We start from the raw sequence: 12,500 nt of genomic DNA, 5'->3' as shown, positions 1-12,500 counted from the left end.
GAGACAGAGAGAGAGACAGAGAGAGATAGAGAGAGAGGTGAGAGAGAGGTAGAGAGAGAGAGGTAGAGAGAGGCAATCCCACACCCACAGAGAGCATAGTGTCCTGACCTGTACAAACCAGTCGATGGTGCAGCAGTTGACCAGAGAGGGGAACATACGACAGCGGGACCTGAAGGCATCTCCTACAGGACTCATACACAACACAATGTGCAGCTTCTCTCTGACCCGAGAGATGAAGAACTGGAACACCTAACACACACACACACACACACACACACACACACACACACACACACACACAGGTTACACACACAAGTTACAGACACACACAGGGAGACACACACAGGGAGACACACACACATCTATAGAAATGCATTCAAAGGAACTCATGCAAACAGACTCACTGTATAGTCTATAGTTAATAATAATAGTCTATAGTTAACAATTTAAATGTTTAAATATGAAACTATTTGTGAAAAGATGACATTTTAGCTTTTAAAATTAGAGAATTGTTTTCATAAGTAAAATATGCTCAATCAGTGGCCACCCCACGTGAATAGGTATTGGTTGGAAACGATGAAGAAATCCCTATTCTACATTACTATAAGAACCCCGTGACCCAATTCATGACGAACTAAGCCAACCTCAGCGTGAGCTCTGGTTGGGAATGGTTGAACAACTACAACCTAACGAAATTAACATTGTGTTCCTGATGACGTGAGGACTGATGTCCATACGTTCAGAGGGGTGAATTTCAACGTAGAGGTAGCGATCGCCATGCTGGAAGGATTCATTTGAATACACCAGCCAGAATATAGCATGAGCTTAGTATGGCAACTTGGTATGAACTTTGAACTCTTATTCACTGAAGAAGTGATACATCCTAGACGTTGAGTTGTCAGCAGCAGCTGTAAACGTGGGCTAGGAAAGGACGGACAATCTCTTCAGAACACGACGACAGACTACAACGTATCCGCCCAGAAATATTCTTCAAAGGACAAGGGAGATCTCTGCTGGGCAACCCAGCCTTCCATCTTCGACCAAACTATCGAAGCGCAGCTCAGAGAAAATATAATTCTTGCATTTTCCTTTTCCGAATGGGCGATTATTTAGAATGCATAAGATTCTGTTTTTACGATAGCATAGCTTCATAAGGTCCAATAGAGACCCAATTATTTTGTTCCTGAGTCTTCCCGCTCTTTCATTCAAACCCAACTCCCTTTCTTTGTGTAACCAGCCGTCATATGTGTTCCGTCTGCTAGGGATATTTTCTTGTATGACATAATTAGTAATCAATGTATGATCCAGCCTGTGCATATGTAATTCTGTGTGATTATTTGGGAATTTAGTAAATAACTAATTAAACCAAATGTTGTATTGCTGATTCAACTTGTTAACCAGGGTTCGTGAAGATAACCAATCATTTTACGACGTTCAGATGAGACTGAATAAGGTGATGATTAATAATTGACTGCGGTTGATATAAAAGATTACCAGGTCTTTAAGAGTTTATTCAGAAGACAACAGCTCTATAAACATTATTCCGTGGTGCCCCGACTTCCTAGTTAATACATTTACATGATTAGTTTAATCAGGTAATTATTAATTACAGATAATTGATTTGATAAAATAACATGTCATATCATTGAATCCATAGTAAAGACACGACAGTACATACATAAATATTACACATGTACTTATTATATTTAACCTTTATTTTGACAGAGAGTAAATGTCTCTTTTACAGTGGAGCCCTGTAATTACAATTCTATATTGAGTGTTCTATGAGTGAGTGTGTACTCTACTGTACCTCGTCTCGGTTTCCCTCGTTGATGCCGGCCTCCTTGGCTCTGGGCCGTGTGGCAGCCAGGACCTGCTCCAGATCATCCTTCTCAAACAGGTTGGGCACCTCTCCACTGTTCAACATGTTGTTAATGTCCTCTAGGAACTCCTCCACCACGATCTGATGAACAATAACACATGCAATGGAGGAGGGAAGGAAACGTGCCTGAGAACTGAAGACTGAAGCTATAGCTTCCAGGGCTAATGCCTCGGCTTCTGCTCAGTGGGGTAATGAGGTGATGAGTCACAGAGGTGGCATGGTTTGGCAAGCAGATGGTCACAGATAAACACTGGCCATATCTACTTCATTAGCTGTCTGGTACAGTCTTCATAGACCTGCTATCTGCCCATCACATAGTCTCCATAAATACTACTGTCTGGTACAGTCTTCATAGACCTGCTATCTGCCCATCACATAGTCTCCATGCACACACACCTGTTCTTGCAAACTCTCCCATCCTCGCCCCCCTCTTCCCTTCCCCTACCTGCGTGTCAGTGAAGAGGAACACCATGTCCTCTCCCCCCTCTTCCCCTCCCCTACCTGTGTGTCAGTGAAGAGGAACACCATGGCCTCGCCCCCTCTTCCCCTCCCCTACCTGTGTGTCAGTGAAGAGGAACACCATGTCCTCGCCCCCCTCTTCCCCTCCCCTACCTGTGTGTCAGTGAAGAGGAACACCATGTCCTCGCCCCCTCTTCCCCTCCCCTACCTGTGTGTCAGTGAAGAGGAACACCATGGCCTCGCCCCCCTCTTCCCCTCCCCTACCTGTGTGTCAGTGAAGAGGAACACCATGTCCTTGCCCTCCCCTACCTGTGTGTCAGTGAAGAGGAACACCATGTCCTCGCCCCCCTCTTCCCCTCCCCTACCTGTGTGTCAGTGAAGAGGAACACCATGTCCTTGCCCTCCACCCCAGCCATCTTGAACAGTCGTCTCAGGTCTTCGTGGAAGCTGTCGTAGTTGTATCCTCGGCTCAGTTCTATCTGGAAGCAGCGCATGCCGCACATGTGGGCCGCCAGCCGCGTCAGTGACTGTTTCCCCGTGCCCCCCACGCCCACCAATAGGGCGTTACCGCGCTCCTGGCGGATCATACGCGCTATCCTATAGGAACAGAAGGACTGGGTCAGGAAGTAAGCAATTTAACAAATTGAAGCATTACAAAAACACAAGAACAAAAACTAACTCTTAATGGGGTTCTGGACAAAATAAGTGTCACTAAATAGGGAATAGAGTGTCATTAAGTATGCTAATCAGTTCACTAAATAGGGAATAGAGTGTTGTTAAGTATGCTAATCAGTTCACTAAATAGGGAATAGAGTGTTGTTAAGTATGCTAATCAGTTCACTAAATAGGGAATAGGGTGTCATTAAGTATGCTAATCAGTTCACTAAATAGGGAATAGAGTGTTGTTAAGTATGCTAATCAGTTCACTAAATAGGGAATAGGGTGTCATTAAGTATGCTAATCAGTTCACTAAATAGGGAATAGAGTGTTGTTAAGGATGCTAATCAGTTCACTAAATAGGGAATAGAGTGTTGTTAAGGATGCTAATCAGTTCACTAAATAGGGAATAGAGTGTTGTTAAGGATGCTAATCAGTTCACGAAATAGGGAATAGAGTGTTGTTAAGTATGCTAATCAGTTCACTAAATAGGGAATAGAGTGTTGTTAAGGATGCTAATCAGTTCACTAAATAGGGAATAGAGTGTTGTTAAGGATGCTAATCAGTTCACTAAATAGGGAATAGAGTGTTGTTAAGGATGCTAATCAGTTCACGAAATAGGGAATAGAGTGTTGTTAAGGATGCTAATCAGTTCACTAAATAGGGAATAGGGTGTCATTAAGGATGCTAATCAGTCCACTAAATAGGGAATAGAGTGTTGTTAAGGATGCTAATCAGTTCACTAAATAGGGAATAGAGTGTTGTTAAGGATGCTAATCAGTTCACGAAATAGGGAATAGAGTGTTGTTAAGGATGCTAATCAGTTCACTATATAGGGAATAGGGTGCAATTTCGAATGCATTCACTGCACTAATTAGGGAATAGGGCTCCGTTTCCGAGTGTAAAATGACCTGGAGACGTGTTCTACAGCGTCCTGGAAGAACACCAGCTTGGTCTCCTTGGAGAAGGTCATGTTGTAGTCATCCAGGTAGTCCTGGAGCACAGCCCTGATCTTATCTGGCTCTGTTAGGTCCTCATACAGGGAATAGATCTGCCTTCTCTGCACCCACCTAGAGGAGAGGGAGGGAGGGAAAGGAGGAGGGAGAGATGAGAGATGGGGGGAGGGGGGGTGACAGGAAGGATTGCGAGATAGATAGATAGATGGATGCCGTAAATGTTAAGCGCTTTGAGCACCTGGGAAATTGATTGGATTTATAGGCTTATAGCGCATTTTACCTTGATGAAATCTCCAAATATGATGGGTTTGGTCACAAAGTAATTGGGTTCTAAATTGAAGCCAAAATATTTGCCTGAAAGAAGAAGAATGGAAATATATTTAAAGAGTTGCTATTCATAGCTCAACAATTGTGGGACGATTTAGATAAGGACAATGAAATGGCTTTCAAACTTAATATGTCAAAACACAGCTTAGCGAGAGGCAAAACTCAAAGTTCAAACTAGCCATCTAGGTTCTATTACACTCTGTGTTATGTTCTTACTGGCCAACTATATCTAGGTTCTATTAAACTCTGTGTTATGTTCTTACTGGCCGTCTAGGTTCTATTACACTCTGTGTTATGTTCTTACTGGCCGTCTAGGTTCTATTACACTCTGTGTTATGTTCTTACTGGCCAACTATATCTAGGTTCTATTAAACTCTGTGTTATGTTCTTACTGGCCAACTATATCTAGGTTCTATTAAACTCTGTGTTATGTTCTTACTGGCCGTCTAGGTTCTATTACACTCTGTGTTATGTTCTTACTAACTGTCTAGGTTCTATTACACTCTGTGTTATGTTCTTACTAACTGTCTAGGTTCTATTACACTCTGTGTTCTGTTCTTACTAACTGTCTAGGTTCTATTACACTCTGTGTTATGTTCTTACTAACTTTCTAAGTTCTATTACACTCTGTGTTATGTTCTTACTGAGTGTCTAGGTTCTATTACACTCTGTGTTATGTTCTTACTAACTGTCTAGGTTCTATTACACTCTGTGTTATGTTCTTACTAACTGTCTAGGTTCTATTACACTCTGTGTTATGTTCTTACTGGCCAACTATATCTAGGTTCTATTAAACTCTGTGTTATGTTCTTACTGGCCGTCTAGGTTCTATTACACTCTGTGTTATGTTCTTACTAACTGTCTAGGTTCTATTACACTCTGTGTTATGTTCTTACTAACTGTCTAGGTTCTATTACACTCTGTGTTATGTTCTTACTGGCCGTCTAGGTTCTATTACACTCTGTGTTATGTTCTTACTGGCCGTCTAGGCTCTATTACACTCTGTGTTATGTTCTTACTGGCCGTCTAGGTTCTATTACACTCTGTGTTATGTTCTTACTGGCCGTCTAGGTTCTATTACACTCTGTGTTATGTTCTTACTGGCCGTCTAGGTTCTATTACACTCTGTGTTATGTTCTTACTAACTGTCTAGGTTCTATTACACTCTGTGTTCTGTTCTTACTAACTGTCTAGGTTCTATTACACTCTGTGTTATGTTCTTACTAACTGTCTAGGTTCTATTACACTCTGTGTTATGTTCTTACTGGCCGTCTAGGCTCTATTACACTCTGTGTTATGTTCTTACTGGCCGTCTAGGTTCTATTACACTCTGTGTTATGTTCTTACTAACTGTCTAGGTTCTATTACACTCTGTGTTATGTTCTTACTGGCTGTCTAGGTTCTATTAAACTCTGTGTTATGTTCTTACTGGCTGTCTAGGTTCTATTACACTCTGTGTTATGTTCTTACTGGCCGTCTAGGTTCTATTAAACTCTGTGTTATGTTCTTACTGGCCGTCTAGGTTCTATTACACTCTGTGTTATGTTCTTACTAACTGTCTAGGTTCTATTACACTCTGTGTTCTGTTCTTACTAACTGTCTAGGTTCTATTACACTCTGTGTTATGTTCTTACTAACTGTCTAGGTTCTATTACACTCTGTGTTATGTTCTTACTAACTGTCTAGGTTCTATTACACTCTGTGTTATGTTCTTACTGGCCGTCTAGGCTCTATTACACTCTGTGTTATGTTCTTACTGGCCGTCTAGGTTCTATTACACTCTGTGTTATGTTCTTACTGGCCGTCTAGGTTCTATTAAACTCTGTGTTATGTTCTTACTGGCCGTCTAGGTTCTATTACACTCTGTGTTATGTTCTTACTGGCCGTCTAGGTTCTATTAAACTCTGTGTTATGTTCTTACTGGCCGTCTAGGTTCTATTACACTCTGTGTTATGTTCTTACAAACTGTCTAGGTTCTATTACACTCTGTGTTATGTTCTTACTGGCCGTCTAGGTTCTATTAAACTCTGTGTTATGTTCTTACTAACTGTCTAGGTTCTATTAAACTGTGTTATGTTCTTACTAACTGTCTAGGTTCTATTAAACTCTGTGTTATGTTCTTACTAACTGTCTAGGTTCTATTAAACTCTGTGTTATGTTCTTACTAACTGTCTAGGTTCTATTAAACTCTGTGTTATGTTCTTACTGGCCATCTCAGAGACGATGGTGTTGAAGTAGGTTTTGTCTTCGTTGTTGATGAGGCGGTCGTGGAACACTCTCTGACACTCGTGACAGAACAGACGGAATATCCCAGTCTGATCCCTCACCGTGCCTGGCTCACACTGCAACATACCTGGAGGACAGACAGACAGAGGGAGGGAGGGAGAGAGAGAATGAGAGAGAGAGGTGAGAGGAGGGAGGGAGGAAGGGAGGAGGGGGGGAGTAGGGAGGGAGGAGGGGGAAGAGAGGGAGGTGGGGGAGGGAGGGAGAGAATGAGAGAGAGAGTGAGAGGAGGGAGGGGAGGGAGGGAGGGAGGGAGGGAGGGAGGGAGGGAGGGAGGGAGGGAGGGAGGGAGGGGAGGGAGGAGGGAGGGAGTAGGGAGGGAGGAGGGGGAAGAGAGGGAGCGGGGAGGGAGGAAAGTAAAAGAGGCAGGGAGGGAGAGAGAAAATGAGAGAGAGAGGTGGAGAGAGAGAGAGATGGAGGGAGGAGGGGGAAGAGAGGGAGTGGGGGAGGGAGGAAAGTAAAGAGGCAGGGAGGGAGAGAGAAAATGAGAGAGAGAGGTGGAGAGAGAGAGAGATGGAGGGAGGAGGGGGAGAGGGAGTGGGGGAGGGGAGGTAAAGGGAAGAGAGAGGTAAAGAGGCAGGGAGGGAGATGGAGAGAGAATGAGGAGGGGGGTGAAGGGAGGGAGAGAGGTGGAGGGAGGAGAGATGAGAGGGAGTGGGAGGCAGGGAGGGGAGGGGAGAGGGAGGCAGGGAGGAGAGGGGAGAGGGAGTGGGAGGCAGGGAGGAGAGGGGAGAGGGAGTGGGAGGCAGGGAGGAGAGGGGAGAGGGGGAGGGAGGAAGGTGAAGGGGGAGAGAGAGGTAAAGAGGCAGGGAGGGAGAGGGAGAGAGAATGAGGGGGGAGGTGAAGGGAGGGAGAGATGGGGGTGAAGGGAGGGAGAGAAGTGGAGGGAGGAGAGATGAGAGAGAGTGGGAGGCAGGGAGGAGAGGGGAGAGGGAGCGGGGGAGGGAAGAAGGTGAAGGGGGGAGAGAGGTAAAAAGGCAGGGAGGGTTAGATGGATTTAACATGATTTATTTACGACCAGAGAATAATAAAACATGATTCAACTTGGTGGTTCTCACCCTGCAACCTTAACACATGAAGAAGTAAAGAAAAGTCTAATATCTGCTGTTGACACATTCCTGTTGTTATCAATGTAATGCAACGCCAGGGATGCTTTAGGAGATATGATGGGTCGGACACACCAGAGGATCCATGTTCAACTCTTGTTAGAAAGTTGAGGGCATTAATGTGACCACGCTCGCCCTCAGCAAGAATGGGGGCTGGGTTGGCCTTATTCGCCTTGGGTAAGTATTAATGCTGGTGTGTGTATGTGTGTGTGTTTACGCTCACTGGTGTGTGTGTGTATGTGTGTGTGTTCTGCATGGTGACTCCCTAGCAGGGGTCAGGGAGCAGTAGTCACTTCAACTCAGGCCTCTCTGCTCTGATGATGGTTGTGAGGCTGCTGGGTAGAGGACTGGTACTGTCTCTGTCTGGACTTCAGGCTACAACCAAGAGCATCTCAGTCCATCAGCTACTTTAATAACTTACAAATGAAAAAGCCAAGACAAACTTTCTCACCCTGGACACACTTGGCGAGGTCCCTGAGGGTGAAGACGTAGTGTGTGTGTGTGTGTGTGTGTGTGTGTGTGTGTGTGTGTGTGTGTGTGTGTGTGTGTGTGTGTGTGTGTGTGTGTGTGTGTGTGTAACCCTGGACACACTTGGAGAGGTCCCTGAGGTTGAAGACGTAGTGTGTGTGTGTGTGTGTGTGTGTGTGTGTGTGTGTGTGTGTGTGTGTGTCTCACCCTGAACACACTTGGAGAGGTCCCTGAGGTGAAGACGTAGTGTGTGTGTGTGTGTGTGTGTGTGTGTGTGTGTGTGTGTGTGTGTGTGTGTGTGTGTGTCTCACCCTGGACACACTGCGTGTGTGTGTGTGTGTGTGTGTGTGTGTGTGTGTGTGTGTGTGTGTGTGTGTCTCACCCTGGACACACTTGGAGAGGTCCCTGAGGTTGAAGACGTAGTGGGACTTGGCTGGTGTAGGCAGGAGGTCCACAGACATGCGGTGGTAGATCTCTACTGCTGCGTCTACGATGCTGCCTGCTGAAGACCTCACCGCCTGGGGGAACTCACTGAGGAAACCACTGAGGATGGCCTGGAGGGGGAGAGACCGTTTCAACAGAGAGAGTTAAGCGTACGTGGGCTTGAGGGTGTGTGTGCTTGAATATGCCCTTGAGGAGAGAGGGCAGACTCAAGACACACACGTGATTGTGTGTGTGTGTGTGTGTGTGTGTGTGTGTGTGTGTGTGTGTGTGTGTGTGTGTGTGTGTGTGTGTGTGGTCTTGTTGTTCTGAATCCCACAAAAGTCCCCACAAGGATAGTAAAACAAGGCAAATTCTCCCTCGTGGGGACATTTCCCACATCCCCATGAGGACAAAGTTCATTTTAAGATTAGGGGTTAAGTTTAGGTTTAGAATTAGGTTTAGAATTAGGGTTAGAATTAGGGTTAGAATTAGGGTTAGAAATAGAGTTAGAATTAGGGTTAGGGAAAGGCGTTAGGGGTTAGGTTTATGAGTTAGGTGTAGGGTTTGGGTTAATGGTTAGGGGTTAGGTTTAGGAGATAGGTGTAGGTTTTGGGTTAAGGTTAGTGGTTAGCTTTAGGAGATAGGTGTAGGGTTTGGGTTAAGGTTAGGGGTTAGGTTTAGGGTTTTAGGGTTAAATCGTTAGTGGTTAGGTTTAGGAGATAGGTGTAGGGTTTGGGTTAATTAGGGGTTAGGTTTAGGAGACAGGTGTAGGGTTTGATCTTAATTAATTAGGGGTTAGGTTTAGGGTTAGCATTAGGGGTTAGGGTAAGGCATTAGTGGTTAGGTTTAGGAGATAGGTGTAGGGTTTGGGTTAAGGTTAGGGGTTAGGTTTAGGGTTAGCATTAGGGTTAGGGTAAGGCGTTAGTGGTTAGGTTTATGAGTTAGGTGTAGGGTTTGGGTTAAGGTTAGGGGTTAGGTTTAGGGTTAGCTGGGTTAGGGTAAGGCGTTAGTGGTTGATTTATGAGTTAAACTGTAGGGTTTGGGTTAAGGTTAGGGGTTAGGTTTAGGAGATAGGTGTAGGTTTTGGGTTAATGGTTAGGGGTTAGGTTTAGGAGATAGGTGTAGGTTTTGGGTTAAGGTTAGTGGTTAGCTTTAGGAGATAGGTGTAGGGTTTGGGTTAAGGTTTAGGGGGTTAAGGAAAACAGGATTTTGAATGTAAATCAATTATAGGTCCAAACGAGGATAGAAAAACATGTGTCAGGATAGTTGATCTGTAATTAATTAAGGGGCTGTGAGGGAGAGGACATGAGGATGGTTGATCTGTAATTAATTAAGGGGCTGTGAGGGAGAGGACATGAGGATGGTTGATCTGTAATTAATTAAGGGGCTGTGAGGGAGAGGACATGAGGATGGTTGATCTGTAATTAATTAAGGGGCTGTGAGGGAGAGGACATGAGGATGGTTGATCTGTAATTAATTAAGGGGCTGTGAGGGAGAGGACATGAGGATGGTTGATCTGTAATTAAACTACCACAGCTTGTTAAGGGGCTGTGAGGGAGAAGACATGAGGATGGTTGATCTGTAATTAAACTACCACAGCTTGTTAAGGGGCTGTGAGGGAGAAGACATGAGGATGGTTGATCTGTAATTAAACTACCACAGCGTGTTAAGGGGCTGTGAGGGAGAGGACATGAGGATGGTTGATCTGTAATTAATTAAGGGGCTGTGAGGGAGAGGACATGAGGATGGTTGATCTGTAATTAAACTACCACAGCTTGTTAAGGGGCTGTGAGGGAGAGGACATGAGGATGGTTGATCTGTAATTAAACTACCACAGCGTGTTAAGGGGCTGTGAGGGAGAGGACATGAGGATGGTTGATCTGTAATTAAACTTACAGGGGCTGTGAGGGAGAGGACATGAGGATGGTTGATCTGTAATTAAACTACCACAGCTTGTTAAGGGGCTGTGATGGAGAAGACAGTGGGATGGTTGATCTGTAATTAAACTACCACAGCGTGTTAAGGGGCTGTGAGGGAGAGGACATGAGGATGGTTGATCTGTAATTAAACTACCACAGCTTGTTAAGGGGCTGTGAGGGAGAGGACATGAGGATGGTTGATCTGTAATTAAACTACCACAGCGTGTTAAGGGGCTGTGAGGAGAGGACATGAGGATGGTTGATCTGTAATTAAACTACCACAGCTTGTTAAGGGGCTGTGAGGGAGAGGACATGAGGATGGTTGATCTGTAATTAATTAAGGGGCTGTGAGGGAGAGGACATGAGGATGGTTGATCTGTAATTAAACTACCACAGCTTGTTAAGGGGCTGTGAGGGAGAGGACATGAGGATGGTTGATCTGTAATTAATTAAGGGGCTGTGAGGGAGAGGACATGAGGATGGTTGATCTGTAATTAAACTACCACAGCTTGTTAAGGGGCTGTGAGGGAGAGGACATGAGGATGGTTGATCTGTAATTAAACTACCACAGCTTGTTAAGGGGCTGTGAGGGAGAGGACATGAGGATGGTTGATCTGTAATTAAACTACCACAGCTTGTTAAGGGGCTGTGAGGGAGAAGACATGAGGATGGTTGATCTGTAATTAAACTACCACAGCTTGTTAAGGGGCTGTGAGGGAGAGGACATGAGGATGGTTGATCTGTAATTAAACTACCACAGCTTGTTAAGGGGCTGTGAGGGAGAAGACATGAGGATGGTTGATCTGTAATTAAACTACCACAGCTTGTTAAGGGGCTGTGAGGGAGAAGACATGAGGATGGTTGATCTGTAATTAAACTACCACAGCTTGTTAAGGGGCTGTGAGGGAGAGGACATGAGGATGGTTGATCTGTAATTAAACTACCACAGCTTGTTAAGGGGCTGTGAGGGAGAGGACATGAGGATGGTTGATCTGTAATTAAACTACCACAGCTTGTTAAGGGGCTGTGAGGGAGAAGACATGAGGATGGTTGATCTGTAATTAAACTACCACAGCTTGTTAAGGGGCTGTGAGGGAGAGGACATGAGGATGGTTGATCTGTAATTAAACTACCACAGCTTGTTAAGGGGCTGTGAGGGAGAGGACATGAGGATGGTTGATCTGTAATTAAACTACCACAGCTTGTTAAGGGGCTGTGAGGAGAAGACATGAGGATGGTTGATCTGTAATTAAACTACCACAGCTTGTTAAGGGGCTGTGAGGAGAGGACATGAGGATGGTTGATCTGTAATTAAACTACCACAGCTTGTTAAGGGGCTGTGATGGAGAGACAGTGGGATGGTTGATCTGTAATTAAACTACCACAGCTTGTTAAGGGGCTGTGAGGGAGAGGACATGAGGATGGTTGATCTGTAATTAAACTACCACAGCTTGTTAAGGGGCTGTGAGGGAGAGGACATGAGGATGGTTGATCTGTAATTAAACTACCACAGCGTGTTAAGGGGCTGTGAGGGAGAAGACATGAGGATGGTTGATCTGTAATTAAACTACCACAGCTTGTTAAGGGGCTGTGAGGGAGAGGACATGAGGATGGTTGATCTGTAATTAAACTACCACAGCTTGTTAAGGGGCTGTGAGGGAGAAGACATGAGGATGGTTGATCTGTAATTAAACTACCACAGCGTGTTAAGGGGCTGTGAGGGAGAAGACATGAGGATGGTTGATCTGTAATTAAACTACCACAGCTTGTTAAGGGGCTGTGAGGGAGAAGACATGAGGATGGTTGATCTGTAATTAAACTACCACAGCTTGTTAAGGGGCTGTGAGGGAGAGGACATGAGGATGGTTGATCTGTAATTAATTAAGGGGCTGTGAGGGAGAGGACATGAGGATGGTTGATCTGTAATTAAACTACCACAGCTTGTTAAGGGGCTGTGAGGGAGAGGACATGAGGAGAGAAGAGACAAGAGGGTTTGGAGACAGGGGGTTAAAAGTTCATA

At 44.9% G+C, this 12,500-nt stretch overlaps 1 protein-coding gene across 1 annotated transcript in view; it reads right to left on the bottom strand.

Moving 5' to 3' along the window:
- Positions 1 to 12,500, bottom strand: part of LOC118382360 (dynein axonemal heavy chain 6-like) — a gene marked incomplete at both ends in the record, with an annotated part of 135,383 nt that overhangs the window by 66,210 nt on the left and 56,673 nt on the right. The window contains 8 exon segments of the mRNA XM_052508912.1: positions 109 to 249; positions 1,811 to 1,963; positions 2,707 to 2,938; positions 3,910 to 4,046; positions 4,048 to 4,068; positions 4,235 to 4,308; positions 6,488 to 6,634; positions 8,521 to 8,692. Of these exon segments, the coding sequence (XP_052364872.1) occupies positions 109 to 249; positions 1,811 to 1,963; positions 2,707 to 2,938; positions 3,910 to 4,046; positions 4,048 to 4,068; positions 4,235 to 4,308; positions 6,488 to 6,634; positions 8,521 to 8,692 (1,077 nt within the window).

Source organism: Oncorhynchus keta, unplaced genomic scaffold (genome assembly GCF_023373465.1).
Source record: "Oncorhynchus keta strain PuntledgeMale-10-30-2019 unplaced genomic scaffold, Oket_V2 Un_contig_3938_pilon_pilon, whole genome shotgun sequence".
NCBI classification, from domain to species: Eukaryota; Metazoa; Chordata; class Actinopteri; order Salmoniformes; family Salmonidae; genus Oncorhynchus; species Oncorhynchus keta.
This window is presented reverse-complemented; position numbering and strand designations above follow the sequence as displayed.